Consider the following 16,996-nt stretch of genomic DNA (forward strand, 5'->3'; position numbering starts at 1 on the left):
CCTGTTGGGTCCAGATGGATCTGATCAACGCCTAAATTAGCTTTTTAAACACACCAGTGATCCATGCAATTACATCAGAATTAAAAATGAGAGACTCTGGACTTTATTACTGCACATTAGACAGGTGGAATGAGGCTCAACTGCAACTGCCTGATTACTCTTGTGCCGTAGCAACATCACAGGCCAACTAAAGACTGCAGCTATCTTCTTTCTGTCTTTTCATAGTTCTGTCATTCACTATTTTACAGATCTTGAAGCTGAGTTACAACAAGCTAACGTCAATAAATCCTGGTTTGTTCGAGGGTCTTGTCGGTTTGATTCGTCTCCATTTGGACCACAACCTTATAGACTTTATAGAGCCATACTCCTTTTCTGGCCTGACCTCCCTAAAACTCCTGCAGCTGGAGGGGAACCTTCTCAAAGAGGTCCACCCGCATACCTTCATAACAGTGTCAGTACTAGGACACTTTTGGACCTCAGGACTCAAGTAAGACATCGAGAAATTTATCTGAAACTAACTTGAGGTTATTGAGTTTGTACCTAATTATCTATTTACATTATTTTGATTGGAAGTAAATATACGCAAGTAAGCCGAGCCGTTCAAAATATGGTTCACAGTGTAGCTCTATACTAGGAAACCTTGTGCCCTGGCATTCATTTAGAAACTAGAATGGCTCAAAGAACCTGACAAACAAACGTAAACTCTGTGCGGTTCTCCTTTGAGCACTGCATACTTATGCTACAAGGCACCACAGCACAAAGGAAATTATTACAACCATGTGTAATGAATTTGCTATCTTGTTGCCTATTAAATGGTTGCCATGAAGACCGGGTCTGTAACCAGTTTAAGTCGGCTGCTGTCATCATGATGCCTCAAGATGGCAATGAAATGAAAATTAATGGAGTCGGTCTGCTATCAGTTTGTACTGTAATGGACTTGAGTTTGTAATTCCATGCAGTCTGTTTCTGATAATATAGTGATTAGATGTAAATATAATTTTAAAATAAATAAATAAAAACAAATGACCATCTGCATTTGCAGAAATTTACATCAACTTGAATTCAAAGGCTGGAACTGGAACCATATTGATCTAAAACTGAAATTCTTCCAGAAGTAGTGACATATTTAGGTGGATTTAGGTGTTCAGAAATCTTGAGTTAGGTCGCTTCTAACAGATGACCCGTGCAGTCACCTTCCATTAAAAGTGGTCGGTCAGACATGTTGGTCACCACAGCTACTGAAAACTGGCTGCTAAATATCAAAAAATCCAATGAAATCACCAGGCAACAGCAGATTTCACCTGATTGTAAGGAGACTGCCATCCTATTTTTTTATTTATTTCTTTTTTGGTTTGCATGGTGCCGCCAATAGAAATGTTAATGTCCCATATTAGCCAGCTGATGGTTGTAAGAGCAAACCCAGACTCATGCCTTAACAAACTGGAGCTGTGTTTTTGTCGTGTGTTTTGGATTGCGTAATCCTGAAGTAGGCAGAGAGATGTACTGTTTTAGTTTAAGCAACATAATGTCTGATTACAAGTGACATTTTCTGTGTTTTTATGTGTTGAATATAAGAAGACACTTTTTAGAGGCCTTTAGCTCCCAGTGCAACTGAGAATAGCCCCCAAAATGATTGTTTCAGTTAATGTATGCTTACTCTCAGACCAATCACATATGTGTTGCTCAGAAATTTCTCTTAGTGTAGCAACCTTCAAACAGAAGCTAAACAGGACCCCGAAAACAGTGTTTAAAGAGTTTCGATAGTTCCTAAAATTCTTGCATTGTGGATCTAGGATAGGATTGGATACACAGGTAATGTAATACATGTGTTTCCTTTCAATATGTGCAATGTACTCAACAATCTTTCCAGTCCCCATCACTCTGAAGACCCTTTAACAAAGACACCGTGTAAATGTTTTTGTCTCAGACACTTACATCTATCAGACAATCTGTTGGAGCAGTTACCTGCCGGAGCTCTGCAGACAGCTCCCAGACTTGAGCTCCTCTCGTTACATGGTAATCCTTGGACCTGCAACTGTCAGCTCCACTGGTTGATGGAATGGAGCTCCACACATGAAGGTATGAAAGCATAACCCTAGCCCTATTTCATCACATGAGCACTTTGAAAGCCTGGAAACATATTATCATTAAATATTTTTTATGGTACATGCACTTTCTCTAATTCATTGTAATTTCACTATTTCACCTTGTTTTCCTATCATCTCTTATATTTTCCCTTATTTTACCTCAATGCCTTACTTTTCCCTCCAAACTTTTTCCCCTCACATCCTTCCAGGAGTAATAAAGTGTAAGAAGGAACGTGGATCCAAAGACATATGCCCACAGTGTTCCTCACCTCAGCACCTGAATGGGACCCTTTTTCTCGGGTTAACTCCAGACAAGCTTACATGTGAACGACCGGCTCTTCGTTCCCCTCTCAAAAAGTGGGACAATCCAGTGTGGGCTGAATCAGAAGCAGAGCCTGACACTCCATACACTCGGGACTTTGAAAAACCTTTAGGTCATTTGACCATTGTTCTCTCAGATAGCCATGGAAACAGTGCTCATGTGGCATGTGATGTTCGCCATCCTGGAGACAGTTCACCTATGACGTGGGCGGCAAATCCACGTTCACCTAGGGACTTATCTGTCAATGTATCACTGGTGACTGCTATTGAATGCGAGATTGATCGAGAGAAATTGCAAAATCTGTGGCAACTGGTTGCGTATTACTACGAAAGCCCTGCAATTTTGGAGAGAGGTCATCAGAGGGGAAATGCAAGTGGAGTAACCTATCAGTACACACAAGCTGTGAATGAGAACTCTCCATATTTCACAGAACTAAAAGGGTATTTGGTAGCAGAACCCTCATGGCTGCTTCAACCCAGAGTCACTTTGAGGCTTAATAGAAAGCAGACAACGACCAAGAAACTGGTGATGGATTTCACTACTTTAATTACAAAGGACATCAACATCCACAGGGCTGAAGATGACAGTGACTTTGCGTCTTCCTGGGCACTAATTCGCAGAGGGACAGCAGGACGCGTTCAGACTGCTCTTGAAGGATCAAAGGTTAACTTAGAGTGCAGTGTCATTGCATCTGATCCACAGGTGAAAATGGAGTGGATGCTTCCAGATTTGTCCGTTGTGGAGGATGTAACTGATAAAATACACATTTCTGAAAATGGGCAGCTTGTGATTTTGAATGCCACACTGTCTGACTCCGGTGTCTACCACTGTATTGTCAGAACTAAAGCCGGTGTGGACTTGATGCCCTTGAGACTAACCATCAAAGAGCGCTCACTGAGTCCAACAGCTTTCAATGGTGAGAAAATTACAGTTGAGAGAGGGAACACTTTCTCTCTTCCTTGTGAGGTGACCTCGGCTCATCCCAGTCACACTATATGGTATCTACCCAGAAATCAAGTTCTTCTCCCCACACAACAGACAAGAAGAGCAGAAGTGATGGAGAATGGGACGTTGGTTGTAAGAAGACTGACGCTAGAAGATGCAGGGGAATATAGCTGCTTGGCCTCCAATCTGTATGGAGCTGACATGCTGACTCACATAGTGGAAGTCAGGGGAGAAAAGGCTTCTGAAAAGACTAAAGTACAAACTGAGAAAGAGCATCCTATCTTGACAGTTGCTTTGGAAGAACGAGAAGGCTCAGGGGGAGATTTTCAAGAAATTGTGCGTCCTTTTTCTACACAACTCCCTGAGAAGGTAGGATCGAGGCAAAGGAATCCTAACGGTTTTTCGAAAAGGATACGAATGAAAGATTCAAAGAGAAAACCTAATAAATCCATTAAGGAGTTGGATCCAAATCGTTGGGCAGAGATACTGGCAAAAGCTAATGCGAAACCAGGTGCTGCTCTGCCCACTGAGCAGACACTTGAGGAGCCAAGCACGGTAATCATCCAGCCAAGTACAGCCAAGCCTACAACTGCAGTTGCCACTATGGTTAATACTGCTGCTTACAACTTACATCACACCACTACACCTCAGACAGATTTTCCTATCAATGCGAAACTTAATCCTGAGGTACATTCAAACACAGGCCAGAAGGAGGATGTGAAAAAACACTCTGAAACATTAGAAAGTCAGATTCTTCAGACTGCTTCTCCCAGGACTACAGTTCCTTCTGGAGTTCGTCACCCAGTCGAACAGTCAGAAAATAAGCACTTAGGAGAGGGAGGAAGAAACGTTGACTTTGTTTCTGCTGGTTCAAACAGAAGAAGGCGCCCTTACAGACGTAGAAAACCCCCAGTGAGAAGAATCCACCCACATCTTAACCCCCTCTACCATTCATCAAACAAACCCCAAACAACTCTTCCCCCAACAACAACCACCACTCCAATGACAACAACGCCCATTACAACTACCACTACTACAACTACTACAACTGCAACAACTGTTCCAACCACAGTGGAAAGCTATGAAACCTTATCTGCTGAGTATCAGACAGAGGAAGATGAGTACTATGATGAATATAATTACAAAACTGGTGACAGTTTGGATGCTAAGGAAGATTTAAATAGTGAAATCCTTATTACAGCTCAGCAGCTTGCAATTAGCATTACCCCCTTTCCATCAGTTAAGGAGACTAATCCCCACGTAGGTCATTTGCCAGGTAGAAACCATTTACCTAATCCAAAGACAATCGTCACTCCTAAAATAAATAATTCAGCTTTACAGCCTGTTGAAGAAAAGACGAAGGATGTTGTACACTTAAAGAAACCCGAGATAAATAAAGTAGAGATGACAAAACAAACTCAAGGAAATGGCATCAACAATAAAAACCTGCTTCTAAAAGCATTGGAGGAGCAAGAGAAATATCAAATAGAAACAGAAGGGAGAAAGAAGGACACAGAAAAGTTGGTTACAGAGAGCTACAATACACGAGATATCTTGAGGTCAACAACACAACCGAGATTTTACACTCGACCTTCACCAGAGAAGAAAACACTAATGTACGCAAAGTCTTCATCCTCCAACATCTTTACATCACATTCAGCAAAAGGTGGAACCAGAGATGAGGGCACACAAAGAGAAGACAAATGGATACACAAACCAACTGTAAAGCCTCAAATGAGCAATTTCCCCATAATGGAGCCCCTTCACCCCTGGCTTCATCAAACCAACCAGGGAAGAGGACAAACTACCACCCAGAGGGTTACATATGGAAACCAAGACAGAAACACAGGAAGGCACACTAATGTGAATCCAGGCAGGCATTTCCAGCCTCCCAGAGTCCCTCCAACCTCTAGCTGGTCTTTACACCATCATCGTCATCATCATTATCCCCTGTACCCTTCCTGGCCAGGACAAAGATCTTTACCTCATCAAAATCAAGGTAAATAAAGTAGCATGCTATAATTTCCTTTCTAAAAAGTGTGGGTTGAACACACAACAATATTAGTTTTCTGTTATTTTCTGTAATTTTAAGCCTTATTGCAATTCATGGTTCTCATCCTAGGGTCACACCCTGCAGCTCTCCCGCACCCATGGGCTCATGGCGCATTTGTCACCAACAGACCAGAAATTACAGCTGAAACAGTCAAACCCACACCCACTGTTTCAGGAGCAGGGAATATCAGACTGACTTACTCAAACACCCACCTATCCCAGCATCATCGTCAGAATCATCATGTGGATGGCACGACCCAAACAAAAGACCAACTGTTTCTAACCAGGCTGAGGAACAGATACAGACAGGTATAATGGGGGGCTTGGGGCTGGTATAGAGTTCACATGGTTTGTTTTGTCTAATTTTGTACGTAAATACTCATAAGAAAATGTCTGGCAGAGACATGCTCATATTGGACAACCTCACAAAAATAGCATAACTGTCTTAGAAGACCAAAAAATGGTACCATGCTCTATCTGTTGCAAACTTGTGAGGTATTGCAGGTCTATTGTCTTTTTTCACATCATTATGTTGTATTACACAAGATAAAATAATCTACCATCAAGAAAAATGTTCGTTCCCTACAGAGATTACCTTTGTTGACCAGTCTAAGGAGGTTTTTCTTTGATCATCCAAACTCCAAAGCTGAAGAGCTTTTTGCTTCTTTAAGCCCAGGGTAATGATCATATGGCTCGTAGGCTTGTAGGCTGGGAGTATGGTTCATGCTTCCTATTGCTTAATCTAATGTCTTCTGCAGCAAACAGGCCGTTGGAAATAAAATCTGTGTGAATAAATTCACCACAGACACAGACAGTTAGCACTAGCTCTTAAATAAAGCATTAACTACTGAAATCCGAGATTTGACTTTTTTAAACTGAAAACAAAGCTAAATGGAAATTTCATTTAGAAGTTGAATGTGTATTGAGTCCAATAGCACACATGTGGGATGATAAAGTTTCATGAAAAACTTTTTCAGTATCTGAGCTCAGTTTGGCTTCTTTCTTGTAATAGAAATTATGTTTATTTGAAAAATGTTGACATTAAAACAAAGGATCATGCTTGGTTTTTTCCAGGCACAGCTTGATCGCATTGCTCAGCTGGGGAGAATGGTTACACCCAAACCCCTCCCTAGTTACTACAATACTCCACCCCCCTTACTGCCTAAACCCAACCTTCCATCCCAACATAGACCTTACACCCCCAAACCAGCAGTGCCTACTGCTTCTTACACAAGCAACCTTCAGCCTGCAAACTCCGCTAAGCCTTCATCATCATCATCATTTTCTGGTTTCATGCCGACTCCTCCTCCCTACCATCACACCACTGCTGGGGCTTTGCATGAAGGTTGGTGGCCTGTTGGAGGTATGGTCATTTGAAAGAGCTATATTATATTATATTATATTATATTATATTATATTATATTATATTATATTATATTATATTATATTATATGTTGTTTAGAAATTAATTCTGATAATACTGATGCTTTGATTAATTTAATAGCAGGACGAATTAGCTCCCGCCATCCTACAGCTGCACCTCCTTTCCGATGGATGTTTGAAGGTGGTGGTGGGGCTAAACCTCGCATTACCACAGTTACCACAGCAAGCGTGTCAGTGCTGGCAGAGAGTGATGTCCTCCTGCCGTGCAAAGCAACCGGGAATCCTGAACCCAATGTTGCTTGGACGAAAGTCTCAACAGGTAAGGCACAATTTACCATATGCTCGACTTTCAGCTCTGGTCTGGTATTAAATAGGTCTGCCATTTATTTTTTTTCTACTAGCAGAAATTCTTTGAAGTCTTTATGGTTTGGTCTCTCCTCAGGTGCCACTATCCCAGCTAACACCAAGCACGGTACCCGCTTTGAAGTCTTCAAAAATGGAACTTTTGTTATTAAAAACATCCAGCTTCAGGATCGAGGACAGTACCTTTGCACAGCCCAGAACAGGTTTGGATCAGATCGGATGGTCATCACCTTAGCTGTCCAAACGGAAGCACCCAAGATTCAACCACCCAAGTCCACAGAGATATCAGTCTACTTAGGAAAAAATGTGTTTCTGGACTGCCTGGCCTCTGGCAAACCACCAGCCCAGATTTCCTGGATTCTCCCAGACAAAACATTTGTTCGTGATGCCGGGACTCTTTCCACTATCCTCTCTCCAATGTCTCTGCTTCAGAATGGGACCCTTCACATTCATTCTGCTAATTTCTCCAGCAAAGGGAACTATAAATGTATCGCAAGCAATGCAGCAGGTGCAGATACAATTACTTATCATCTGCACGTAGCAGCTCTGCCTCCAAGCATAAGCGAAGAAGCACTGGATAATGTGATCATTGTTCCAGGTATGATACAGAAGCAGAGATTTTCCAGTAATTTGAATTCACACAACAAAAAAATATTGTCATCTACATTGAAAGTGTTTTTAAAGACATGGCTGAAACGTTCATAGAATCACAACCCTTCTAAACCAATAAATCTCTATCCAACCAGGCAGAAGTGTCTATCTTCACTGCTCTGTGAAGGGTGAACCACCACCTGCTCTCAAGTGGACGCTCTCAGCAGGTGTCCAAGTCAAACCCTCACAGTTTCTGGGACGCAGGCTGTTTGTCTTCCCAAATGGGACACTGTTCATCAAGAATGTTCTGCCATCTGATGGTGGGAGGTAAGAGATGGCCATTTCTTTTAGACAGTTTCAAAATAATTAAATAATTGTATGTATGAATGCAGCTATCTTGGCTCTACCTATTTTCATAAGTCATATAAATTGTTTTAAATTCCCGTGACATAGGGATTGGCATGCAGTTTTCTTATTTATGTTCCATACAGGATTGTTTAAAATAACATTATTGATCAACCATTAGCAGGTTTTAAAAATCGTGCGTTCCAAGCAGCACAGATTTATGAGTAAATTCCAATATGGTTGTTCTTATGTTCTTCTGTGACAGCTGAGTTGTTTAAAAGATGTCACTAAGCTGTGATCAGTCTCTCACAGGTATGAGTGTTTGGCCAGTAACACTGTGGGAATTGCCAAAAGAACGATCCAGCTGGATGTGAGAGCAGATTCATCTACCTTCTCTCGCCAACCTCCTCCTCCTCTTCCCATTCCTCCAACACACCGGCATGCTACCCCATCCCGTCAACACACCGTCTCAGCTATGTATGGTTCTGCTGTTTACCTCCATTGTCCGGAGTCTACTGACTCCACGAGAGGGACCATCTGGCAACTACCATCCAAAACGATCCTGGATCATCGATACAGGTAACTGAAATGTCCCATTTTGTGAACCAGTACAACACTAACAAAGAGATTACTCAAAATGTTTGGGTTGCCTTTAAACCAGACTGCTTTAATCTCAGTGCCTTTTCTCTCCCCCATCTGCCTCCAGTCCAGAGAGACCAATTAAAGTTTTCCGTAATGGGACCCTAAGGATTCTTCAGTTAACTGAGCTGGATGGTGGAAGTTATCTGTGTGTCTTCCAGCGACCCAATGGAGAGGACATGGAGCTTTTCCAGGTAATAACAAGTCAGAGCAATATGGGGCCAGTTCATTTTGTTGCCAACTCCTTGGAAGCTCATTAGTATCGCTTCCTTGTTGATAACTATTAATGTTCGAAAACACTGTGCCTTCCATTAAAGGTGAGGTCTGTCCTCACTGTTTTGTTTTTTTAATGTGGGCTGAGTAAAGCTAAAGCAGCTGTTGTGTCAGTGATAAATACTAAAAGTGGATTTTCATAACTTTCACCAATATGTAGCTGACTGATAAGAAATATGAACCAAGGTTTGCTGTTATTTACAATAACATACTTTATGCATTTGTTTTATTAGGTTGAGGTGTTAATGACCCCTCCGAAAATCGAACATGTGAGGATGGCACAGACCAGGGTCACTTTTGGGGAAAACTTCCAGGTATGTATCTGTGTGTGATAACTCTAGTATATGCCAAGTCATTGAGTCCATTGTCTCAAGAAAAACAGTAATTTACTTTACCAAATGGACCATCCCAGCCTTGCCGTAATGGTCTATTTGATTCACTTTTTTTATTGTTTATTTTATTTCATTTTCACTTGCTAAATACGGGACAGATTTGACTGGGGGAAAGAAAGGGGAGAAAGAAAGAGGGAAAGAAAAACAGTGGGGAAGAGGGACGGGGATAAAGGGCAAAAAACAAAAACAAACAAAAAGTAAATCCATTGGGTATCTTTCTTCGCCTTTAGACAATAATTCTGATGGCAAAAGAGCCAAACGGGACAGGCAAAAAGACAAACAACCCCCCCCCCCCCCAAAAAAAAAACAAACCCCAAAACAAAACAGTAATTTCAGGACGTTTGCCCTGGAAAGAACCCTGAACACTTGATTCCTAAAGTTAAGGCATCTGGTGCTCTGTTATGCTTTGAGTCCTCTTCTCCCATAAGTGTGAAGAGTCGCCGCAAATCTACATCTAAATCATTGTTAGCAACATATAGATGAATATCAGCTAATGTTACATTAATTCTATGGTGGAAAAGTCTAAGGAGACATTCACACAGGATGCATTGCAAATTGCTTTGTAGCTAATTGTTAGTCACTAGCAAACACCTAGATAATACCTGAAATATTTTCCACATTGTAATATGCCAATCACCAGTATCCTCACCTTAAGGTTGAGAAATGTTTAACTCAGGACTGACAACTTCAAGTTGCTAGTGAACTTTGTGAACATCATTGACTTTCTATGGGCTCACCCTATCATTGCTAGTTGCTTCCTGTGTGGGCAGCCCTATTTTATATTTAATTATTAATAATTATTCATGATTATATTCATAATTATGAATAATTATTTATATGTATTATTTCTCTCATAGCAGAATCTATACTAATAAGTATATTAAGACCAACTTTCATGTTGGTCTTAAAACATCTTTGTATAGCAGAGCAACCAATCAATCGATGTCATGAGGTATTTTTGGTTTTTTGAGGCACAATGTGACCTAACAGTTCACTTTACTATGTGCTAGTTTTTCCTTTATATGATTTAGTTCTACTTATAAAACCAATGGAAAGATTATCAAGCTGTTATTGAGCAGGGTCAGGATGGGTTGATGACTCAAACAGCAGACTTCATGTTTCTTTTAACCATGATTCTTCCATAATACATAATTCTTCATACCCAGTTGTATAGATCAGCTGTTTGGATTCATCGGTATACTTGCCTCTCCCCTACCTTCATTCTAGGTGGACTGTGTGGCAACTGGCCTACCCGATCCAGAAGTTTTCTGGAGTCTTCCAGATGGAACAATAATCAACAACGCCCTTCAGTCAGATGATAGCGGCCTTCGTAACCGCCGACATGTTATGTTTGGTAATGGAACTTTACTTCTCCAGCAGATGGGCAAAAAAGATGAGGGTGACTACACTTGTTATGCCAAGAACAAACTGGGAAAAGATGAAAGAAAAGTGAGCGTCAAAGTGGGACCAAATGCTCCGAAAATTAGATTCAAGTCACAATCACTAGTGACGATAAAACTGGGAGAATCAGCCAAACTGAGTTGTGAGGCAACTGGTGAACCTACACCTAGAATCACATGGATCTCACCACAAAAGGATGTCATACCAGCATCATCCGACAAATTTCAGATTATGGATGGTGGAATGTTACTCGTAAAGAAAGTGACACTGTCTAGTGAAGGAATATACACATGTTTGGCACGAAATTCAGCTGGTGATGATGTAAAGAACATAAAAGTTGAAGCTGAGCCCCAGGAACCCTTTATCAATGGTGTGAAAGGGAGGAGTACCACCAAGGTTTTGGGTGTATCGTACCAAACAGCACATCTGCATTGTAGAGTGGAAGGAAAACCCGAACCAAGAGTCTGGTGGGTTACTCCTTATGGCCTCTCACTCCCAGCACCCTACCTCGGAGGTCGCTTTCAAGTCCATCAAAATGGTACCTTGGAGCTGAGGGGGATAAGGAAAACAGATGAAGGGAGGTATATGTGTCTAGCAAAAAACAACATGGGTGAAGCCTCACTTTTGGTTGAATTTGATGTAGCATCATTAGCAGAGAAACCTACTTTTTCTGTTCCCAATATTGAGATCTTACCAATAAAGCCAGATGGAGGGGAACTGATTCTTGAGTGCTCTGCCCGTGGCAAGCCAAACCCAGAGTTTTCATGGATACTACCCAATGGCACATTGTTGATGCCTGGTGCTAGACTCCAGCGGTTCACCCATTATTTAGGCAATGGAACTCTGCGGATCTCTCGACCAGTTCCAGCTGATAAAGGAGTGTATCGGTGCCTAGCAAAAAATGTTGCAGGACAAGCAGAGAAACGTTATGCCCTGGAAGCTGGGAGGAAGCCAGTGATCAGAGGATCTACAGGTATGTTTGTGTTTTTTTATCCAAAATTAATGAAACAGAAATGTCTTTTGTTATGTGTCATTCATATGTGAAAAAGAAAGAAATATATTTGTGTAATGCCCGCTGTCTTTGGACCAAGACCAGTTTTAATTATTTTCCCACTTTTTAATAGCGACTGCAAAATGTGTCTGTTTGACCAAGAGCACTTCCTCTTAACCCTTGGGTGAACCTGGGACCCCAGCGGTCCCCAACCCCCGGGCCATGGACCGGTACCGCGCCGTGAGTCGTTTGGTACCGGGCCACGAGAGTCTCGGGTGTGCAATTTATGGTTTTCAGGGTTTTTATCGTCAACTCGGTTTCCCTGGGTCTTTTCCCGTGTTGTAGTTGTGTCTTATTTTGAAAGAAATATTTACGTGTTACCATAGCAACCAGAGAGTATTAAGGGGCAGAGTTATTATATTTACAAAATCCCACAGTTTTTGTCTTGGTCGTATCATTTATTTTGTTTTATTTATCCACGGCATCTTAAAGTCCGGTCCATGAAAATATTTTCTGACATTAAACCGGTCCGTGGCGCAAAAAAGGTTGGGGACCGCAGGTCTTAAAGGTTTTAGTTGTTTTGGTCTGCACCCAAGTATAATTTTTGTGTTCAGAGGTTCTGCCAAAGAGTCAACGCATGTTTGTGTTATCTCAGTTCTACCGTATCATTGTATTTATTGTCTATCATTTTAGCAAGAGATTATCTTACTGTTACAATTTGACTTTTTCCAGGTGGGATGAAGATCACTTATGGCCTCAATCTGAACTTGCCTTGCACTGTGGATGGCTGGCCGCAGGCATCAATCACATGGATCCTGCCCAATGGTGTTGTTTTGGACAAACCTCAAACTATTGGCCGAATATCTTTCTTTCCCAATGGTACGCTCCAGCTCAGGCAGATGGCTACCTTTGACAAAGGAACATACATTTGTAAAGCTTCCAACTCTTTCGGGTCGTCAGCACTATCCTACCCAGTCACTGTGATGGTGTTCCCTCCACAAATCACAAGTACAATGACTTCCATCACCAGAGCGTACAGGGGATCGCCCGTCATGTTAAAGTGTGTCGCAACTGGTATTCCCAAGCCAGACATTTCATGGACATTACCTGGGCGCACCACACTGGCTCCCCACAGCCGGTACACAGTACAGGGAGGAATTCATATGACAGAGGAGGGCAGTCTGGTCATACAGAACCCTGTGCTCATGAACTCTGGTATTTACAAATGCAACGCAAAAAATGCCCTCGGAACAGATTTCAAATCGACGTACTTACAAGTTGTTTGAATTACTTTAACAATCATTTGTACTCAGAATATCTCACAGCAGTGGTCTGGATAGGATTTTTTTCCATTAGGATTTGAATATATCGTCAGTGACGAGGCAGATTTAAAGCTGGTTGACTAATGGCTTCGCTTGAGATTTCACGCACTGCAGTTTGAAAATGAACATTTATTATTTGTGAAGCGTAAATCACGTTTTCTGATTGTTTGTTTGTTTTTTGCAGACGTTTTGTTCAGTATACCTACTGACCCTACAGGTCTTTTGTCCTGTTGCAAGCACATCTTCTCGGCATTACTCCCATAGATGTGATCTCACGTTACCCTTATAACATTATAGTTTATTAAATTTTACTTCCCTAAAAAAATTGTTGCCACTTAACAGCAAGTTCTGTCAGCTGACACACCTTCATGCTTTACTTTCTGTACCCACCATCTGCATACAGTATTGCAGTTTTTTGTTTTTGGCAGATTAAAGTGTTTTTATAAAGATTCAACAGTTCATGGTACAGAAGAGTAGAGCTTACTGCAGACATCTGTAAGTCGTAGCTGTGGAGCGATCTTAAACTGCTTGTTTGCTAAGTACCATACATGATAAGCTTTCAATGTCTCTTTTCTATGAGGATTCAATTACCTCTTATTACTACAGTGTGTTTGAGCAAATAATTTAGTGTATGTATCAATATCATTTATTCATGTTCATAATGGTGGGAAGGAGTAGTTCATAGCTGGTTGTGAACTATTAACAAAATATGTAAGTACATAATTTATAAGTTAGTAATAAAATATCCAGGTTTTTATTGTTTTTTGTTGTTTTTATTGTTCTTTTCTTCTCTGTTTGTTTTTTGTGGGTTTGCATTGTGCGTTGAACTTGTTGCAGATGGTGATTTAAATGCAGAATGACAGAGCCCTTCTTCTATATAACAATATTGCCAGTTTGCAAGCAATTTACTCCTCTATCAAAGACATGCGTTGTGGGAGTTGTGGGAGTCGCCAATCTGTGTGAGATTGATTATAGTCAGTTCAAGTGGGACTTAGTTGTTTGGAGACAGGTTTCATCCCACCAGAAAACCTGTGCAATTACCTTGCAGTCAAAAGTGGTCACACAGAGGTTGCAGGTGTTGCACGCTGATCCTCTTTATGACCATCTGACCACCATTACTACTTGCAGTTAGTGGGCAACCTCCACACATGCCATAGTCCAGCACTGGTTGGTTGTTATTTTTGGAGTCTGTGAAACTCTCTGAGTCCAGGATGAGCAGAGTAGATGTTTATGTCATCCTTGGGTTTGAGCCCAGACCTTCCCCGCCTCATTCTGACCATTAGTCATGTTCATCCCTTGCACTTCATACAGCACATTCAATTTAAATTCAATTCAATTCAATTTTATTTATGAAGCACCAAATCACAACAACAGCTGCTGAAAGGTGCTTTATATTATAAAGTAAAGATACAACAATAATACAAAGAACACAGAGAAAACCCCAACAATCGGAACAATCAGAACAATCAGCAAGTGTGGGCGATGGTGGGAAGAAAGGAAACTCCAGCAGAACCAGGCTCAGGGAGGGACGGTCATCTGCCATGACCAGTTTGGGGGTGAGAGGAGGAAACCAGCACAAAAAGAGCCAGAGACTAATAATAACCATTGATTAAATGCAGGGAGGTGTATAAACATATAATGAGTGAAAAAAGGTGACTGAAGAAGAAACAATCAGTGCATCACAGCAAGCACACAGCAGCCTGCACCTGCTGCAGTGTAACTAAGGGAGGATTCAGGACCACCTGATCCAGCTCTGTGTGCTTTATCAAAAAGGAAAGCCTAATCTTAAAAGCAGGGTGCAACACATGCATCCATATGACCTCTTACTCTTGACAATGGGGCTGGTGTGGCTTCTCACCAAGTATGTTTCATGACAAACACACACTCACTTTCACCTTGTTAAAGATGCAGCGCTTGATGACCGGTCATGATGAATGTTTGCTTTAACTTTTATTCTTATTTTTTCTCCCTTTTCCCCTCTTTTTTATAATGTCTTCTCTTTTCTTTTGTCTGTCAGCTCTGGCATTGTTGAACAGCACACGAATAAAATTTACAGTAAAAGAAATTAGAATAAACTGTCACAGAAGAGGAGCCTACACAGAGTTTATAGAGCTCCTTGTGGCAAAGCAAATGTATTTGGCATAATAGTGTATTCAGACCAGGAGAGGATGCCATGATAACAACCTCCACCTCATCAGCTTTTACTTAAAGGCAAGCTCAAGCACCCAGTCTCCTCCAGGTTGTCTGCCTCCTCAGGTTCCTTTATGTTAGTCCTATGAAAGTTATCACTCTCTCTGTTAACGTCTGTGTCTCCTGTTTACCAGTGTCTTCACCAGTTTGTCTGAAGGCCCGTTCTGGAACACTCCCCTCACTTACTGACCTGCTGGGTCACTCTTGTTATGGATTCAAATATTGGGGATGGATACAAGAGGAAAACCAAAATAACAACACTGGTCCGGCCGGGTTGAGTCAAACGATGATTTTAATGTAAACGCGTGGGAGATGGACACCGTACGCAGACAGCATGAGATCTCAAAATGGTGGAGCATTGATCAAACTCTTATAGCCTCTAGTGGCCCCCACCTAATCATAAAAGCCTAAACATTCACATTCTTTCTCTCACACGGCGCCTAGGCTACGACCTTGGCTCCCTGTTTATCTGCTCCTGCTGAGATGGGGCAGAAAACCTCTCCGGTATGTTCTGCTCTCTTCTAGTCAGACAAATAAGGCGATGACTTTCTACGAACAGTATTTCTTATAACTCAGCAGTATAATGCATCATAAAACAATATCATTCATTCACAATAAATCAGCAGTCTAATGTAATGCAAATCAGTTTAACAAATGTAATAGTTATCACCTTCTTCTAATTCAGGAGAATAATGCAAACTAAAACTACATAATAATTTACAATCTTTAATTAGGGGTCTAACATGGCATAGAATAATATTATAATCCCACACTCTCCAATGATCTCTTTACCTGTGGACGAACAAACCAGTGGCCTCCGCTTCTGAAAATAAAGCTTGATTTAGACTTCTGTGGAAAGAAATCTATGTCCTAACTGACATTGTAACCAGAAACTCCTTTAATTTCTACACTGCAACCTTCCACAACATTCAAGTCATCGTGGTAACCGTCGACCAGACGTGTAGTTACATTTCTCGAGGTGCATCAGGTTAAGTCAAAGGATGCAGCGTAGGGTTAAAATGGGATTAGTGTTATGGTGTCATTGATCTGACAGAGAATTATAAAATCACATGTAACTGTCACAGCTCAGAGTAAGCACTGCATTCACACTCACCCTCACTAACTGCGCTGCTCATGAGTGACACGACAAAACTTGAGGACATGGAGGACTGGAGTCCGGCTAAAGGCTGGTTGTGCCACCTAAAGACACATATAGGACAATAATGGTATGTGTAACAAAGCTTCAAGTTTGAACTTAATTTGATGCCATAGATGTGGAAACTGAGGCTGAAATTTCAAAGCTGCAGAGGACAGAATTTCACATGTATTAACTGTTATTTTCCTTCTTTTTTTTCCTCCTGAAGTTTTAGTGAGAGAGGAAAACAACTTAGACTGAGTAATCATAAAAAGTCATCTATGGATAACTACATGTTATTTTTGTAACACTGGGGTATTATTTTGTTTGTATACGTGTATCCAAATGTGTGCTATATTTCACTGGGCTCACTAGAATGTGAATGTCCCACTGAGCATCGCTTTCAGACAAACAGGCCTTTTTCTGAGGATGAAGGGGAGCTTTGTCAGACAGAAACGTTGGGATTGTTTGACACTGGGAGTGACTTTTTTTTTTTTTTGCGTGTGTGCGTGTGCGTGTAAGAAAAGGATTATGTTTGTCTCTTTGAGAGAGAGAAAATGTGCAC

The 16,996-nt window shown here is 41.3% G+C and overlaps 1 protein-coding gene across 1 annotated transcript in view; it reads left to right on the top strand.

Moving 5' to 3' along the window:
- Positions 1 to 13,868, top strand: part of LOC309688205 (matrix-remodeling-associated protein 5) — a 30,169-nt gene extending 16,301 nt beyond the window's left edge. Inside the window, exons 5-17 of the mRNA XM_082503760.1 lie at positions 249 to 487; positions 1,928 to 2,079; positions 2,297 to 5,353; positions 5,477 to 5,715; positions 6,481 to 6,769; positions 6,911 to 7,108; positions 7,232 to 7,750; positions 7,899 to 8,070; positions 8,401 to 8,667; positions 8,795 to 8,921; positions 9,234 to 9,314; positions 10,620 to 11,766; positions 12,517 to 13,868. Coding sequence (XP_082359886.1) covers positions 249 to 487; positions 1,928 to 2,079; positions 2,297 to 5,353; positions 5,477 to 5,715; positions 6,481 to 6,769; positions 6,911 to 7,108; positions 7,232 to 7,750; positions 7,899 to 8,070; positions 8,401 to 8,667; positions 8,795 to 8,921; positions 9,234 to 9,314; positions 10,620 to 11,766; positions 12,517 to 13,070 — 7,041 coding nt within the window. The 3' untranslated portion in view covers positions 13,071 to 13,868. The remainder of the gene's footprint in view (positions 1 to 248; positions 488 to 1,927; positions 2,080 to 2,296; positions 5,354 to 5,476; positions 5,716 to 6,480; positions 6,770 to 6,910; positions 7,109 to 7,231; positions 7,751 to 7,898; positions 8,071 to 8,400; positions 8,668 to 8,794; positions 8,922 to 9,233; positions 9,315 to 10,619; positions 11,767 to 12,516) is intronic.
- The last annotated feature ends 3,128 nt before the right edge of the window (positions 13,869 to 16,996 follow it).

Source organism: Aulonocara stuartgranti (assembly GCF_965226115.1).
Source record: "Aulonocara stuartgranti genome assembly, chromosome: 2".
In the NCBI taxonomy this organism is placed as follows: Eukaryota; Metazoa; Chordata; class Actinopteri; order Cichliformes; family Cichlidae; genus Aulonocara; species Aulonocara stuartgranti.